At 38.9% G+C, this 18,533-nt stretch overlaps 1 protein-coding gene across 1 annotated transcript in view; it reads left to right on the forward strand.

The window, feature by feature from the left end:
* Positions 1 to 18,273, forward strand: part of LOC145783359 (uncharacterized) — a 30,597-nt gene extending 12,324 nt beyond the window's left edge. The window contains exons 12-24 of the mRNA XM_082595210.1: positions 2,708 to 2,846; positions 3,172 to 3,314; positions 6,708 to 6,874; positions 8,156 to 8,312; positions 8,887 to 8,979; positions 10,647 to 10,803; positions 11,527 to 11,719; positions 12,618 to 12,783; positions 13,062 to 13,166; positions 13,916 to 14,065; positions 14,247 to 14,372; positions 14,745 to 14,855; positions 15,271 to 18,273. Of these exons, the coding sequence (XP_082451336.1) occupies positions 2,708 to 2,846; positions 3,172 to 3,314; positions 6,708 to 6,874; positions 8,156 to 8,312; positions 8,887 to 8,979; positions 10,647 to 10,803; positions 11,527 to 11,719; positions 12,618 to 12,783; positions 13,062 to 13,166; positions 13,916 to 14,065; positions 14,247 to 14,372; positions 14,745 to 14,855; positions 15,271 to 15,297 (1,734 nt within the window). The 3' untranslated portion in view covers positions 15,298 to 18,273. The remainder of the gene's footprint in view (positions 1 to 2,707; positions 2,847 to 3,171; positions 3,315 to 6,707; positions 6,875 to 8,155; positions 8,313 to 8,886; positions 8,980 to 10,646; positions 10,804 to 11,526; positions 11,720 to 12,617; positions 12,784 to 13,061; positions 13,167 to 13,915; positions 14,066 to 14,246; positions 14,373 to 14,744; positions 14,856 to 15,270) is intronic.
* Positions 18,274 to 18,533: the final 260 nt, after the last annotated feature.

Consider the following 18,533-nt stretch of genomic DNA (forward strand, 5'->3'; position numbering starts at 1 on the left):
ACTACTTCAGCTATGAAGATCATACCAAAACACATATGAAGATATTATCTTTAGCGACTTAACTTTTGGTTAGGATGTTAGTCAAGTGTATCGTTATTTGTCAGCCGACTGCATAGCCGAGTGGCAAGAGCCTATCTACGACCCTCGAAAAAGGGCCGTTTCGTAACGCTCAAGAGCACGCTGGTGTGTCTCTGGCAAGACACTTAATAGCCTGAAGGTGGACACGAAGATTCGCTTCCTTGCCTTCCCGTCCACAATCTAACTCTTTAACTACGCGGCATATACCTGGATACGAAAAACAATTGACAATAACTTTTCATGGCTCTCTAATATTTTTGCTTTATCATTTTCATCCCCGACAAAAAAAAATATATAGGTAAATATTAGGGTGGCTCTTATTTGGCAAAAAATGAAAAAAATTTGAATTTTGTGTGGGACACCCTTTTAAAAGGTGAGGTTGTCAGAAAAAATAACTCCTGCAAAAAATTTTTGAATTTGAAATTGATTTAGAGGTGGCCCTCCCCCCCTAAAGTTTTGCTCCCTCCTCCAAAATACCAAATCTGCATATCTCAAAAACTGCTTGAGCTAGAGATACGGTTTTTGTGTCAAAAGATGCAGAAAGCATGATTTCCTATATGCTTTGTGAACAGTGATTGCGTCTATCTTAAGTAGAAAAGCAGTTATTTAGAAAAAAACCTGTTTTCGGTATTCTAGCACAAAACAGTGCTAAACAAGTATTGTGGCCCAAGCTATTCAATAAACAAAGTTCATAAACTAACCGGTAAAACTGGTAAAGCAATAAACGAAATAAGTATTCCTAAACTTTTATGCATTCATGCATAGCTAAAATGCCCGTTTTTTATCATATTCCTTGGAGAAACTCCTGAGCGTGGAATCCGCTTTCAAGCTTCAGGTGCTATGCATCGCACTTGTTGGATGGCAAAGGCGATTTATGCAAAAAGCTTGGTGTGCATTTATGGTATCTGTCCGAAGAAATGGTTGGACTAGCCTTGTTTGACTCTCGATTGTCTGTGGAAAGTAAAAAGCTAATGGTGGCAACCATGTTAGATGAAACAGGAGAACGTCCACCAAGGAGACCAAGCATCAAAGTAGATGCGTTTCTTAGCAATAAGGGTCTAGAACAGTATTGCACCTCTAATTCAAAATGGCTTCTTCAGCTGTTGGGTGAAGATGAAGCAATAATTATACTTTCAAAGGATCCTGCTCATTGGACTGAAGATGGTGCATTTATTCAAGCTTTACGCATGGCAAAGGGACTTTCAGTAGTCAATGACAGAGCAGAGAGAGGAGTTGCTCTAAGTCTAATCCAGGATTTTAACAAAATCTTAACTGAAGATGAGTACCAACTTCAGTTTCTTTTGCAAGTTGTTACTGAACACAGAAAACTGTTTCCAAATTCCAACAAGAACAATATTGTCTATTCTTCTTCGTTTAAACCTTCTTTGCTACTCCAGGGGTCAAGGGCTCTGTCTTTTACCACTCTTGGGCAGTGGCGATGCGGTTTAGATGCTTGAGCAGGTGTCGAGCAGCAATCCTTTGATTCGTCCATTGATTCGTCATCCAGTTCAAGCAGACCACGCACACCATTTGGCGCAGTTACAGATGGTGTGGTCTGTGGTTTGTTCCTCTTTGCCACACTCACAGATTGCGGATGGAGCCATCCCCAATTTGTGCATGTTGGTGCGAAATAGTCTGACTCCAGTAGGCTAGCCCAGTACGCAGGCGGTTCAGCCGCACCCAGGCCTTCCTTGGCAAATTATGCATTCCGGTTGGATGGGGGCTGGTGTCGGAGATACAACTTTAGAGTCTTGAGGAGTTCTTCTTCCACTCTGAGCTCCATTTGTTGTTCTCCCAGGTAGCCGCGCTGATGGATTGGTCTTCAGCGGTTTTCATCAGAAGTTGTGCGTCACATACAAATGGGTGTCTCGATTTCAGTTGCCGAGGATGCTCGATTGCTCGCTCACAGACTCGTAGAGATTTGAGTGGAGCAAGTGGTTGGGGTTCGTAGTGCGGCGAGAAAGAGACAGGATGGCTTCTTCGCGACGAAACTCAGCTGGTTGGTTGCCTGCAAGGACAGGGAAATTGTCCAATGGTGTAGGTCGCAGACATCCTGTCACGATGCGCAAGGCAATATGTGAAATATTGTCGATAATATCGCTTCTTCCAGTATGATACTGACCAGAATTACATTTTGATATGAATATCGTTACCAGTGTTCCCTCTAAGGTGCAAAAATTAAGACAAAAAAACGAAATTTTGTAGACGGTTTCGTGGTCACAAAAAAGGTTGTAAAATCAAGATTTGGTCAAAGGCGTTTTTTCTAAATAACTGCTTTTCTACTCAAGATAGATGCAATCAATGTTCAGAAAGCAGATAGAAAACCATGTTTTCTGCATCTTTTAACACAAAAACTGTATCTCTAGCTCAATTGGTTTTCGAGATACGCAGATTTGGTATTTCGAGGGAGGGCACAGAACTTTAGGGGGGGAGGGCCACCTCTAAATCAACTTCAAATTAAAAAAAAATTTGCAAGAGTTATTTTTTCTGACAACCTCACCATTTGAAAGGGTGTCCCAAGCAAAATTCAAAAACTCAATTTTAAGAGCCACCCTAGTAAATATGCAAAAAGTTGACTCTTGCTCCTGAATGGCATCATATTAAGCTCCTTGCATGTGTTTCAACACAGGATTTGGAATTGAAAAAAGATGAAATCGAAAATAAATTACTCTCCGCGCAAGCTGAACTTGCGACGAGACTCTCCAGTGAGCAGGTCCAAAGTCTGTTGGCTGAAAAAGAAGAATCGATACAAGGGTTGTTATTGGAAGGTCAGTACGTTGCATCTTCGTTAAAAGTCGTTGGTTTGAGGTACTGTATCCCAACATATTCCAGATGTGAAGCTAATGTTTATTTTTGTACTGAAAAGTTCTGTTCAGTTGTTATTCATGTCAGTTTCGCATGTATAATCTTCAATCGCTTTCTCGGCTACCAAAGGCTGCATTTTGTACCTGGTTTCATCGTCATTTCGTGTGATGGCGGTTCCAGTGTTGTTACAGCTTGTGTTTTGGTTAAAATGATGTTACGCATGCAACAGCCGTGACTGTGTCCTTGGCACTTCCTTTCATGTTTTCACGTTATTTTATTAAATTTTAGGTGAGACTTTATCGAAGACACATCTACAGCAAAGTAACACGATCAAAAAATTGAGAACGAAACTTGCTGATCAAAACACCAGCAATAAAGAACTTTCAGAAAAACTTACAGTCGTTGAAGAGCAAAATAAGTCATTGAAGTTTGTAAGTCTTGATTTTTTCATCACAAAGTCTTGGGCTATTTTATTCTAACAGGAGTTTACAGCTTAGTTCACTGCCTTCCCCCAACCTCAATACACGTTACACTGAAAAATTTGAGTTGCAACGCAACACATCAATTTTGTGTTTAATCAACTGAATTTTAAGATGTTCCTGCAACGCGGTGTCTTCTTTGTCAGCTGATCAGGGTCACATGGTATTGGGTCGGATCACCTCCTGGTTGGTAGAAGCCAACACAACCTCTAGAAATTAATGTAGGAAACCAAGCAGGTCCTAAAAGTTTAAACCAGTGTTTCTTAAACAGGTGAATGGTTCACCCCAGGGTGAATAAAATTTTTGCAGGGGTGAACCAACCAAAAGGGGTGAATAAGGGTGAACCGTCAGAAATGGATGATAGCTTGCGAGCAGGGCGGATATTCAGGGTGTTCCACCTGTTCAGTAAACAGGTGAGAATATCCAAAAACAAAATCCATTCTAAGTTTTTCATTTTTTAATCAAAACTAATTGTTTTTTATAAATTTCAATATTTTTTATTGTTTGATTTTTTAATAAATTTCAAAAAACTAACTGAAAACTAAAAAGAGAAATGCACTGAAGTGTGTGAACTCATCGATGAGAGTGGCATTAAAAGGACTGATTCATCCGCGATTTGAAAAACTACTTGCAAAAGTTCAGGAGCATCCTAGTCACCAGTAAACAATTTTCTGCAGTAAATCGACTACTGAACTGTTGTTTTTTTGCTTATTGTAATAGTGAAGTTGTTTTGCACTGAGTATATAAGTACAAAAATTTGGTGACTGTGTTTTGTAGCTTTATATCTTTGGACTCGAGAAATTGTAGATTGCAATGGTAAACTTAGCTTGAGTTGATCTTAACTAAAATCGAAACAACCTAACTCATTTTGTGCTGTTATATATAGACGAGATAGTTTTATCATATCAGTCATGACTCATGAGACAAGGGTGAATGAAATCTGGAGATAGATGCTAGGGGTGAACAAAACTAAAAAAGTTTAAGAAGTACTGGTTTAAACTATCATCTTAATGGACCAATTTTTTTTTCGAGAGAAGTATCAGCCATTTGCGCAAGCCCCAATGTGTTGTGCATCTTATAACTCCACTGAGCAATCCTTTATTTATATGCTGAGGTACTAAAGCCACTGATACTTGTAGGAACAAGGAGGTTCCAGAAAGGATGCTTCACGACCAAGCTGGTGTTGTCGAAAAAAAGCAAAGCTAAACTTAGTAGTTACTTGTTCCCCCCTAATATTTGATACAGTTCAGTAACGTTTGTTTTGCGTTATGGTTATTGCCTTAGTGCTAGTGCATTGCACCGAGTCACGTGCGCTTGATTATACGTCGTGCCGCCCTGTGGCTGTGAGTAGTTCGTAGCTATTGCAGCAGGACTTGGTACTCACTACACAGTGATTTGTCACTTGTACACATAGCCATAGGCGTCGAAATAGGGTGGGCCGGGTGGGCGACGCCCACCCTGCCGTGAAACGAGGGTGGGCAAAATATGTTTCGCCCACCCTGTTTTCATGACACTTATGAAGTGTTCGTTACAATTAGGCTATTTCCGTTTTTGTTAAACGCTGGGCTATCCAACCAACTGCAGCGCAACTTCTTGTTTAACGCTATGTCTCTCGCTAGGTATCCGACAGAACAAAGCAATTCCGTAAAAACGCTGCGTTGAAAAAAATGTAGTACCATAGATGGTAGTACTCACTGCATTGTTGTTGCTACGGTAACTGTCACACGCTGGCAATTCCTAGTGAGAGAAAGCTACGTTTGATCTTTTCTCCGAATGGTCTCACTTTCGTTACGTCACAGTCAAACTTCAATTCCGGGTCAGCATATGGGAATATGAATATGACATCATAATGAACATGACAATAAAATAACCGATACAAACTAAAGACGTACTGAAACAATCGCTTTTTACAAATCTTTGCTTTTTACTAGTGTTGTACGTTGACGGCGTCAAATTTTTGTTGACGCTGAGGCTAGCGCTGTCAGTTTATTTTTTAGTTGACGGAAGTGATAGCGCCGTCAAATATTTTGCCGATTTTAAGCGTCACGCGCTATGCGTCATTTTTTGTTTTCATGGAAAATCTCGTTTCACAATGTGTTCTGGCCAGCGCGACTTATCCGAATTACCCGCTTTTGCGTTGGTTGAAATGGTCACCTAGAATACAAGCGGAAGAAGTTCGCCAAATGTTGATCACTTATATCGTGAGCAGTAGGCTATCGAGAACGAGGGATCAGTGAGAGAAAGCAAAAAATCAATGAATGTCATCGCGGAGGTTGAAGATACTTTATTTGTTCTATGCCCCTGAAAAGAGCAATGCTGGTGCAGTGGACCTCGTTAAAAAATGCATATACGCTAAGCCATCACAGCACGCTTGGAACAGTGATAAGCTACCTTTCCGAGTAAACGTTTTCAAGACTTGTTTTTGAAATACACCACCCAGCGCTGCTGTGGAACGCATGTTATCACTTGGAATAATAGCGCTAGAAATTAGCGCTGACGCCGTCAATTTCTTTGAGAGCTGACGCAACACTTTAGCCGTAAAATTTTTAGGCAATTCGGGCTGACGCCGTCAATTTATTTCATTGACGCGTCCAACACTGCTTTTTACAAATCAAAATGCGGCAAATCCGAAGTCGCCACTTTAAAGATAACAGGTCACGAGATGCGCTTTTTAAATCGCAAAGGAAAACATAAAAGAAGTTTGTTTAGTTTAGCAGCGCTAATAAGATCGCAAGGAGCAGGAAAGCAAACATCAAACCTATTATAGCTTAATTGCTGCAGCAATGCGCAGTCTTTGTGAGAAAGACTAACCACTGCGAATTTGCGAACATACACATTCAATGAAATCTGTTTGGAAACTCTCGCCCACCCAGAATTCCCCTCTTCTAAGAAAAAATCGACGCCTATGCACATAGCTCTACTCGTGTTAACACCTCTTTTCAATTCCTATACGTTTGTAGATTTCTGTAGCTATTCTGCAGTACCTACAAGCGTATCAATACTTTTTCCGGCTAAATATTATTTATTAAACTTACTCGGTTAGTCAAGTACTATACAACTAACCGAGTTCGGCACCCAGTCAAGCTGGGTGATGAAAAACTCATCTCTATATTCGATGTACATAACTGTACTTTGTACGCTATGCGCTGTGCTACCCATACAGCAAAATCCGTCAGTTTTACATTGATTCAACGTCCGCTAAGGTTACTCTGTTCTATTTCTCTAAAAATATATATTAGAATCATTGGAGTCAATTAATCATGTTTTGCATAATTTAGAAAGCAATTCTGAGCTGAAACGTCTAGTCAAGCTTACTCAACTAAATAACCATAAAATTTCTTTTAGAAACTCACAGAGATTCAGGGTCAGAGTTCGGAAGATCGTGGAACCGCGGAACGCCTGTCGGAAGCTTTTCAGGAGCGGGAGATGTTATTGAACGAGATGAAGAGCAAACTGGAAGATGCGGAAGAGAAGAGGAGAGCGGCCCAATCCACACTGGATGCCGCCTACAAGTAAATCACTTTGTTGTTGATTTGCGATTTCACGCAGTGTCTGGAGCAGTGGTTCTTAACCTTTTCATCTTGGCGGACTCCTTTTGGTGCTTTCGATGTGGTCGCGGACCCCTAAAAAATGTTTATTTGAAATTTTTGTATACCACCTCTCGTAATGGAAGCAAATGTTTCATAAGTTTCGAAGCGACACACTTAGAAGAATTTGTTGAACTCACGACGCACTTATGACGATCGATGACGTTGACGAAATTATGTTATGAGCTATATGTTGGCACACAGGATCAAAATTAGTAATCTATATGCTGATTTATTGTTTACTATAAATTTTATCAAAAATTAATAAAATTATTGCGCCGTTACTAAAAAAGTTCTCCCTTTTTTTTTATTTGTAGTCAATATTTCGATGTAATCACTATCATGGTAAAACTGTGAGCGCTGATAAACTGCTGACTAACGTTTGCACTGTCAAGTTAAGCGCTGATCAGCAATCTGCTGTCTCAAACGAATTGTTGAACATCGCTTTATTAAAAGATTTAACTCATATATAAGATTTTTTTTAGTTAGGAAACCAAACCTTTGTGCGATGTCCTTTGAAATTTCAAACGACGCACCAGTGCGTCGCTACGTAGTTTGACAATCACTGTAGTACACAAATTAGGATGGACAATAGTTCGCTTCCCAACATGTAAAGCTGTTTTTAAAACTAATTCTTGAATTTCGTTACTACTTGCAATCGGAAAAGAAATAGGTTAAGGTTAAACCAGACTCAGTTGCTGTGGCTGTGTTACAGTTTTTAAGTATCAACCAGTGCTGAAAACAATTTAAGTCAATATTTAATGTCAATTAAAAACTGTAACACAGCCACAGCAACTGAGTCTGGTTTAACCTTAACCTATTTCTTTTCCGATTGCAAGTAGTAACGAAATTCAAGAGATATTTTTAAAAACAGTATCAACCAGCGCTGAAAACAATTTAAGCCAATATTTAATGTCACTTTGTAAAAACAACAAAACAACTACGTTATTTTGGGCAAAACTAGGCGGTTTTCAAACTGATAATGAAAACAGTTCCTACAATGAAGGCGCTGTATTTTGTTGCTCTGGCTTGAGGTATTAATTATGTTTGAAATTGTAAAATTTGCATAGTAATTACATTGTTCATCAAACCACATTATGTTCACGTCACTTTATGTTAAAAAAGGCGAAAAATTTCTCGCAAAAATGTAAACACGGCACTCGTCACAAACCAACCTAACCAGTTCAAACCGGTTTTGTTTGGCAGAGACTTGGCCGAGATGAACAAAAAGCAAGCAACTTTGCAAACTGATCGAGAAGCCGAGTTGAAAGAACACGAAATTTTTGTCATGAAAAAAATGCGACAAGAAATCGAAAAACTGCAGCAAGACCACGACCACCAGACCCACATGCGTCTGTTGCAAGTAATGCCCTTTTGTAAAGTTTGCCGTTCTTGTCATGAGTCGGTGTCCTTAGATGTTGTGTCGAGGGGAAATTGTCAAGAATATACTTAACCTTTTACCAAACACATTAAACGCACCGCGGTTTCATGTTTGAATAATTTAATATTTTTCTATAAAAAAAGTTTCTTAAAAGTTTACCTATTTTGAATTTTAAATTTCATTTTAAAATACTTTGACTTCAAGTCTGTGCATGAAAACAATTGTAATGACTGTTGCTTTTGTGAAAAGCTTGATATTACGCGTCTGAAGCATTTCCAATATCAGTGATAGCCTATAAGTTCATCACAATTCAAGTGTGAAAAAACTTCCTCGATCAAACGGATATGAGAAGCCACGACGTGGTTGGTTTAATTACGAGATAAAAGAATAAATTATACTGAATGACTCTGATACGAAATAATGAAAACAATGATTACATGAATTTTTTTGACGTCTGAAATGCGAGCGTATAGCAGTTGCTGCTATTATGATAAGCGTTTGTTGCGAAGTTGATTATCATGGCATAAAATTTCACATTTGCTTTTCATTCCTTCAGCTTGGTGAGCTGCAAGACAACCTTGAAAGGGCAGAGGCGACTTATACAAGAAAAGAAGATCAACTCCGCAAGGAAGTGAAAGACCTGCAGCAGGTGAGCAGCTTCTACTGCAAGCCGGCGAACCATTGGTGGGAAACATTTTGTCGGTGGGGTTATTCTGCTGGTGAAAGGTTTCCTGGATCATCTACACAACGCTACGCCAATTCACTTTTCACTTAATAGAACTTCCTGTTATACAGTATACAGTAGAGTGGTTCAAAAAAACACAATTTTCTCGGAATCTTCCTCCACAAGGCTTAAAATGTGCCATTTTCCCATAGAAGTGCCCTTGCAAAAAATTAGACTGATTGGAAGTCGTTTAGAGGTCAATCAGATTTTCACTTTTTTACCACATTCTGCCTATGCCAAACCCTGTCGCACACAGGCCGATATTGTGTGCAAGACTTACAGAGAGGGAATGCCCCCTATTGTTTTGAAAACCACAGCAGAGAATGAGCTAGACTTCTATATGATGCATAATTAAACTTCGTGTGTATGTAAACAGATTTATTAACTTAACACCCAACAAAGCAAAAATCTTATTTTCATACTAAACTATCGGCAATTCGGCATCTACCATTTTTATTGAAAAACACTCGAAACCAGCAGTAGTCTCATCAGTCATCACTTCAATTATTTTGATAGGTTAAATAAGTTTAAACATAATACAATTTTCCTTTTATCACAAAGAGACATCCATATCACGATAAATGAATTAAAATACAATGTTAGCATCAAGGACTGTGGTGTTAAATCAGATATGACATTCGGCCACTGTTTTCGTCACAGTCTCATTTCAGGCTTTGTTGAGATTAAGGGTTGCTTTGGTTGGCACCGGAAACCTTTTCCTGTAGATGCTTACTAACTGCAGTAGGTACTGGTACTGTTTCTGAGTCTCATGAAAATGATTGAAGTGATGACTGATGAGACTAATGCCAGTTTCGAGTGTTTTTCAATAATAATGGTAGATGCCGAATTGCCGATAGTTTAGTATGGAAATAAGATTTTTGCTTTGTTGGGTGTTAAGTTAATAAATCTATTTACATACACACTAAGTTTAATTCTGCATCATTTAGAAGTCTAGCTCATTCTCTGCTGTGGTTTTCAAGATGATAGCGGGCATTTCCCCCTCTGTAATTCTTGTACACAATATCGGCCTGTGTGCGATAGGGTTTGACATAGGCAGAATGTGGTAAAAAAGTGAAAATCTGATTGACCTTTAAACGACTTCCAATCAGTCTAATTTTTTGCAAGGGCACTTCTATGGGGAAATGGCACATTTTAAGCCTTGTGGAGGAAGATTCTGAGAAAATTGTATTTTTTTGAACCACTCTAGTATACAGTATATAGTATGTATTAACTCAAACAAATCGAAGGTTTGGTTTCTTAAAAAAAAAAAGAATTGTTGATTTTGGCGATTTTACTTATTTAATTTCTACTCTGTGGTTCTTCTACGGAAATGTTTGTGTACTCCTGCAAGTAAACGCCTGGGAGACCCACAGCCCTGCAACAATAACTGAGCATTGCATTTCAGCATGCGTGTTCCAGTATTAGTGTTGCTTGCAGAGGAAGTAGGTGATTTCCGTTTTGCTGAAACATTGCTCGATTGCGTAAATGCGTAAGCATATTTACGTTACGCACGTGTTACGTTTACGTGCGCCTACGTAACCGTAATGCACCTGTGTAGCCACTTCAACATTACCGGACGTTCATTGTCACAGCGCTTGCATGATTCGGAGCTTCGCAACCATGACCTGAGCCAGAGCATCTCTGAATCCACCAGACCTATCCTCCGTCAGATGGAGAATCTGCAGTCAACGTACTCGACGCAAACTAAAATCTGGGAAGCTTTAGAGAAGAGCCTCACCACCAGACTAGGTACACGTCACTATGCGTCGCACGTCACCATGCATCGCATGTCACTATACGTCGCACTTCACACAAACAATCACCCAGACAGCAAATCAATCGCATTCAACGTCTGCAGACGTTGAATCAATGTGAAAAACGACTGATTTGCTGTCTGGGCAGTTGTCACTTTTGAGCGTGGTTGAATGTCTCAGCAATTTAACGCGGCATCAACGGCGTAATCTTAGTACGACAAGTAACCGCAACGTCGCGTGGTTTCTAGCTTTGTTTGTGGTGAACATTTAGGTTTAGCTGTGTTTAATGTTACTTGCGGTAATGTTAATGTGTTTAATATATCTTTCTACTAGCTGATCCCGTATCAATCTTATACCTTTATGCATGGCTGCCTATAGACTGTTAATTTTTCAATAACAGTCTAATTGAGCGTTTTTCAACTTATTTTTTCCCATTTTTTACTGCTTCTCCAAGGCAACAAAAAGCATTTATATCATCAGACAGCAAAAAGTAAAAACATCTCAGAAAATGTCAGTCAAACACTAGCAGTAGCGGTAATCAAAATCTGCAAAATGTGACAAATCAGGCCGCATCTCCAGGTGGCCATGCTTTATATTTATTTATGTATTTTGCTCATCAAAAAAGCTTGATTTCTAAGAAAACACTCAGCCATCTTGTTAACAATTTCGTACTGACAAAGTATAATCCGAAACTTTAACTCGAACAAAATTGATCCAGGGGACGCGCAGATCCAACTGGTGGCATCGCAGGACAAGGAGAGGTCACTGCAGATGACTGTCGTTGATTTAAGATCCCGAGTCGTGACATTGGAGCAGCAGCTGAAAGACGTTCGAGAGGAGAAGTCTTCGTTGGAATCAGATTTGATGAAGTTGCGCACCGATACCTCATTCCATGATGATGAGATCGCTAAGTAAGTCGATCGCCTCAAGTTGAGATTTTTTCACACTTTTGCTGCCTCGAATTTATTTCTTTTTATTCTTGATCGTGACTGCTGCGCTTTTTTTGCGCAGTACTAAACAAAGACTTCGCGTGTAAGTTATGCGCAATAAATTCAACTTTTAACTAATATAAAGCTGAGGAAATGCGTCAAATTAACTATGTGTATTGTGCAGTCGCATTACATCTGGTGCATATTGTCATTTCACTTCATTGACATGCTCGGCTGCATAGCATAGTGGTGAGAGCGCTGGAACGGCAATCGAAAGGGCGCCGGTTCGACACCGCTCAAGAGCATGCGGCTGTCTTTGGTAAGACATAGTTATGCCTGAAGGTGGATACGAAGATTGGCTTCCTTGCCTTTCCGTCCACTTAATCTAAATCTTCAACCACCAGGTGTAAGCCTGGATACGACAAAAAAAAAAAAAAACTTAACATGATGATATTTTGTCTTTTTTATCGTATCCAAGCTTTTGTTCATTGGTTGAAGTTTTAGGTGACGTAGACAGGAATTCAAAAGGCCAATCTTCTTATCCACCATCAAGCATTTCTTTAGGTGTCTTGCCAAGGAAGGACATAGCCATGTCTTCTAAAGCGATGTCATACCTGCTCATTTTCGAGTGTGGCGCAAAGGCACCCCATGTGGCTATGCATTTGTCGCTTGTTGCAACTGATCATTTTCTTCATTTTGCAAATTAAGAAAAAAAATGAAAAAGTATTCTATTCATTTGATCTTTAAAAGGGGTTTCTTGTAGAATGTAAAAGTCTAACTTCAACATAGAGCGACCTAAAAATTGAGTTCGGTCAGTCTATGAAACAATCTATCTTTCAAGCTTGTTACTTTTCTAATCACCAGCACCTTCTCTGTGCAGGTTGAAGAAAGAACTGGAAGTTTGTGAAGCAAATCGTGAAGAGGTGAGGGCGAAAGCGAGACGGGATCGGGTGACACTTGAAAATCAACTGGACATGGAGAAAGTGCGTTCAGAAGCTGACAAGAAGAAGTATCAGGCGCAGTTGGAAACTGCGCAGAAAGAGAAGGTGCTGATGACTCACACCAATCAGTGTTCATTGATAATTATATTCTGATTAAACACTTTGTTTCACAACTGACGGAGTAGAGATTTCCAGAGACGGATGCTTTTAAGTACGATCACTCCGTCATTCCAAACCGCTTTCCAAACGCCTATTCGGTCGCAATTGATTCTCGTAAAAGGGTGAAAAACTACAATGCCGCATAAAAAAGAAAACTTTAATGTCACTGTATAGTTGAAAGCACAAACTGACGGTGAATCAACACGTTATTCCTCTTCATCTAGGAACGGTTACTGTGGATGAACAGGTCCGACAGTATGACGTCATCGGCGAGCATGCTCAACATCGACACAGAATCGGTGGTCAGCTCCAGCGACACTTTCAACACGGTAAGTGAGCGGGCGGCGATGTGTAGTGTACCTGGAGGAAGATTCATGAGAATTACACACCGCCAAAATAAAAATATGCAGTTTAACAGTTAGTTCATTTGACAGCACTAATCATAAACGAATTTTTGGGGTGTAATGTTTAACAATTTCAAAGGTTAAAAAATTACCCCTCGTTAAGTGGTTGAGTGAGTTTTAAGACTGACAATGTCATGGATTTGTTTATCTTTTTGCTACTTTTAAAATATCATAATAATAACTTGTGATTAAATACGCTTGTCGGAATTTAGTTTCCTCATCTTCCAACGACTGATTCACAGTTTTTAATACATTGGCGCACCTACAGTATGTGTCGTGGACGGCGTCAAATCTGTTTCTTGACATCAACTACAATCATAAGAAAATGATGCTAAATTTTCATCTAAAAAAAATTGATGCGGCCGCGTTATCGTTCAAAGTTTCGTATTTGGCCCACCAGTAGAAAGGTTGCACGTGCCTGCTCTAAACCTTCATGCGTTCTTCCAAGTCTGAATTTTGCATTTATGTTTTGAGATGTCAACTTGGCGGTTGCAAAATGTTATAACTTTTGTTCGATTTTGCGTCATTGTTCCAAACCTCTCGCACTGCCATGAGAACTTATCTCCACAAGAAGTTCCATCAACAAATATTTTTCCTCAGCAGCTGAGTATTTTTGACTTCCAATTTTTACCGCTCAACAGCCGAGTTTATTTCAATGTGTTTTTTTTCTGTAGTTTGAGGTCTTAGAAAGACAGCAATCAAGCTCTCTGAGTCTACCTAACGGTGTGTACGACTGCGTTCGATCGGGCACTAGTGGTCCAAGCTTGTTGGAAAACCTTCAGTCACAACTGAAAATGCGGGACGGCGAGATAGCTCAACTGCAGGTAATGATCAATTGCATCCATTGCAAGCTCACCTCAAACACACTAGAACTGACGTCAGGTGTCCACAGTGAAGTTATACCAACGAGTACGTCTAGTGGTTTAAAAGTTGTATTGTGTACGGGTAGGGATGGAAGCCTAATTTGCATTCACATTGAAGAATGTCATTACTTTTCTCACGCAGGGCGAAATTAACACGCTTGAACGCACTCGCTCTTCAATGGCTGAGGAGATTGTGAGATTGACCAATGACAACGAAGACCTTCACAACACAGCTCAGCACGTGAACGCTTTGAGAGCCAGCTTGGAGGTAAAAGGACCCCTTTACTAATTGAGTATCTGTATGCCAATTACTCGTTTTTCTAATGACCAGTGGTGCCACGTTTTACCAAATTTTTGTCCGATTGCTATTTAATTTTGTTTTAAAGTTCACCAGACGTTAAAGCAACGTTAAAACTACACGTTTTGTTCGAGAGGCAGTCGAATTTTATCGTTAAGGGAAGCCAGTGGGATCTTCCACATTGATAATTTTCCATTTTTCACGTTTTTGTTCTTTTCATTTAACTACTGAAAGCGGCATTCCCTTCAATGACATCTACCTGGTATTTTCTTTTTACAAATATCAGTTTGCCACGTGTCAATGTTTTTTCTGACTGTAATCGATTTTTTTTTTCTTGCTTAGGACGTAGAAAGTCGTCACGAAGCAGTGCTGACTATGTACGGCGAAAAAGCTGAAGAAGCCGAAGAGCTCAAAATGGATTTAGAAGACGTTAAAATGATGTATAGAAACCAGGTATGTTGCACAACGATTAGATGCCACCCACATGTTTAGAAATGAAAGCAAAAGCAGACAGGACAAAAAATTCATGACTTACTTGAATCAGCTCTTTCCTGCGACCTCAGTCGACATTTTTTTCTGCCTGTACCAGCGCTGCTCCGGGTATGATTTTAGCATCATTGGGAGTTTTTAGATTCAAATTTGTCAACCGTGCAACCAAGAGATTGTGAAGGAAGTGTCCCCACACGGGGTTTGTGCTGAACTGCATGCGAACCTTGAACTTCTTCAACTTCTTCAACATCGCCGCATATTCGAAAGCACACCGACAGGCGAACACCGTTATCATGGTCCTTCCAAACGTTCTTCAATCTAATTATTTTCATGGCCTTAAATCTTGAATCATTTTTAACCAATCTTTAATTTTTTTCAGATTGATTCGCTCTTGAAGTCGCATTGACAAGTTGTTAACTGAGGTTGAAGCCATATTTACGTACATCGCACTGAAGATGCTGATATGCATTAAAGAAATATTTATACCTTACCGAGTGATCTAAAAACTCTGAATGATGATGAAAGTTGACCAAAAGAACTTTTCTGTGACATAGTGTAAAAGGTCCTCAACAGTCAATCTTTATTCAACAAAACTGCCTGCCAAAGTAAAATTGGGTTATTGAAGTATGCAGTCAACGTTTCAAACTGAAACTACGATAACTCTACTGTCAACGTATATTCAGCGTTGTTGCGCATGATTCATTACAAAGAACGGGCCATTGTGTATCCCAATACGGTCTCGTGAAGCCCTGAAAACATAAGATGTTTTGTTTTTTTCTTGATTGCGTTTTCGTCCATCCCAGCTTGGCTGGCCACCGACAGCGTTTCAAGCCATCTCTAACAAGATTTAACAAACTTTGTCATTTCACTTTGTTTTATTTCTCATACACAAACACCTGGTCCATTATCACAATCGATGGTGATATTTTCCCTTCTACGCAGGAATGTGTAACTTTTCTAGGTGAGAAATACATTGTTTTTTGTCGACGCAACCCTATCATTGTCAGGTAACGTTAAATAAACGTAAGTATTCAACTACAGTAGAAGCATTACCAGCCTGCAAATCAGTCTTTTTTTTACATTTGTTCAAGGTATGCCGACGTTAAATCAATGTAAAAAGGGACTGATTTGCTAGCTGGGTTGGCCACCACAATTTAGCCTTGTTCTTGCAACTGTTCAAGTCTCAGACGTCAACTAGTGCAATAAAATGCTGATGTCATGTTTCTAACTTGTGACTCTGCATAATTTCAATGACTCTGCGTGAAAGCCAAAAAAATTAAATCTTTGGCTTGAAAATTTTCTCAAGAGACACAACCTTCGTATAAATGCTTGATACCTTGATTAGATGTAACGTAGCATTGAAATACAATCGCTCTTTACTCCACAATGCTAGCTGTTGCACTTATCCCCGTCTATTTATTTATTAACATCCATTGGTGCTTCGTACTTGAACACGGTGGTTCATTTTTGGAGTTTTTTAACAAGAGTCTGGTAATATTCTTATCAATCCATATTTTATTAAAGGTTAAGTAATGATGAAACTGCAGATTATAATTTACTATGTTTTTAACCAGCACTGTTGATTATTATATGTTGTCAATTATTGTTTTCTGTAAAAAAAAGCACTAAAAACCTGGATTTAACATAAAGAGTTATGTTTGATGATTGTTAAACAGTCAAATCTAGTTCATTGACTTAAATTCATAACCAATTTTGTCGTCGCTGACGATGGTTTATCAACGTTGATGCGACATTGAAATATTTCCACTGAAAGTATTGTGTAAATAACTTCCCAAACAGCAAAATCCGTCATTTTTACATTGATTTACGTCGAATTAGTGAAAAAATGACGAATTTTGTCTGGGTTAGGAGTAGGTAAATTTGTTCCTTCTTGTTTTGTCTTGTTGTTTCTACAAGGTATAAACTGCTCTTAATGGTGTCTCGCCAGATGTTCCTGTAAGCAGCGATGAAGATAAAGAAGTGTTAAAAGCAAACATACCACAAGTTTTGTATTGTGCTTGTAGCTACGGTGTTTACATTCGTTTCGTTTAGCGTTCAACGATTTTGGATTTTCTTAAGAAATTTACTTTTAGCTCTATTACATGCCAAAGATGTTGAAACTAAAGGAACTGCTTCTGGTACAGGCACCACAGAAAGAGAGGCCATTCTTTAAAGTATATCTGCTGATGCAAGCAGACGCCAGATGTTCTTATTTTTTCTTTATATTTATATGTAGCCCAGAGATATCCGTTAATTCTTTGAAGATTGTTTTAATATGAAAGATGAGGAATCTCTTGTGTGTAACACTGTCAACACTTGTATTCTGTTTCATAAATAATTTTTTGTTTTAATCTGTTCCCGAAAAAGACCACATTTTTGCTGCGTTATTGCACTGTTCAAAACATGTACCCCCCCAGCACAAGCTTTGTTTGGACACTAATTTAGCGTGTGTGAGTCCCAGTCATTTTATTTGGTTGCACTTATTGAGAAAAGGCAACTTTTTCTTCCTTGGCTGTAATTGGTTGTCTTGTAATATCTTATTAAAAATTTAGATTAACATTTTGTGAAAATCCAACTGCAACAGTTCATTCAAAGCATGGACCTTTTTCTGTAGTTTGGAACAACTGTTTTTTTTGATTGTGGTTTGTTAGCTGACTGCTTGTTCCAACGGACGATATCAAACAAATACGCTGCCAACCAAAGCCGTCTTGTTTAAAGACGTCGAGAAAGAACAAAGAAAAAGGTTTCGACAGAGTTCTACCATTATCAGGCCAATTTGGAACGAACTTGAAGCATTTGTTTCATGTCGCGACAACCACTGAAATATGACGTTTGAAATGTTTTTGTTATGTGACGCCATTTCCTTGCTTTTACAACTCCCTTCTGAGAGCCTATGATATGTGAACACTGAACAGTCTTCATGAGACCGACCCAGTATTATTTTCAAAAAATATTGTACCTAGGAATATTTTTTGAATTTTAGGAAAAGTCATATAATACACATTTCAACAAAGTTAGTTTTGATAAAACATGTGTACTCCCAGAAATGTCGGTTGGACCAGGGATGGTCCTTGTGTCCTACCTGGAGAATTATGATGCAATAGTACTTCACTATTTTGCTTAAAAGTACAGTGCTTTAGGCTATTGTTGTGAACCTTGAAGGTCTTATGAATCCCCCAAGTGGCATTCTATGACGCCTGAGTGCTAGATATGTCAGTTGACACTGATCTTCAAAACCTAGAAGCGTTTGGCTCTAGATATACACTTTTTGTACTGGTCGTTAACACGTGAAATGTTATTTTTTATGCGTCTTTATTGTTATTATTATTTATGCTATTAAGGATACTGTATTTGCCGATAATAATAAAGTGTGACAACTAGGGGCGGTTTTAGATAAAGAGAGGCTCTACAAGACTATTTCCCTTTTAAGGCCTCCACTCCAATACCCATAGAGAGGAGTATTTTAAACAGCCATTGATAGCCTATCATAGTGAATTTAGTGCTGGAGATCATGCAAGTATTGAAATTAATCATTTGAAGATAACCAAAGTTTGTAGCTTAATTTGATTATAAACCTTTTGTAAAGTATTGCTGTAAAATAGAAAATGTTAGTGAAACAAAACAAGTGTTCTTAATTAAGGT

The sequence above is a fragment of the Aplidium turbinatum genome, chromosome 14, assembly GCF_918807975.1.
Source record: "Aplidium turbinatum chromosome 14, kaAplTurb1.1, whole genome shotgun sequence".
In the NCBI taxonomy this organism is placed as follows: Eukaryota; Metazoa; Chordata; class Ascidiacea; order Aplousobranchia; family Polyclinidae; genus Aplidium; species Aplidium turbinatum.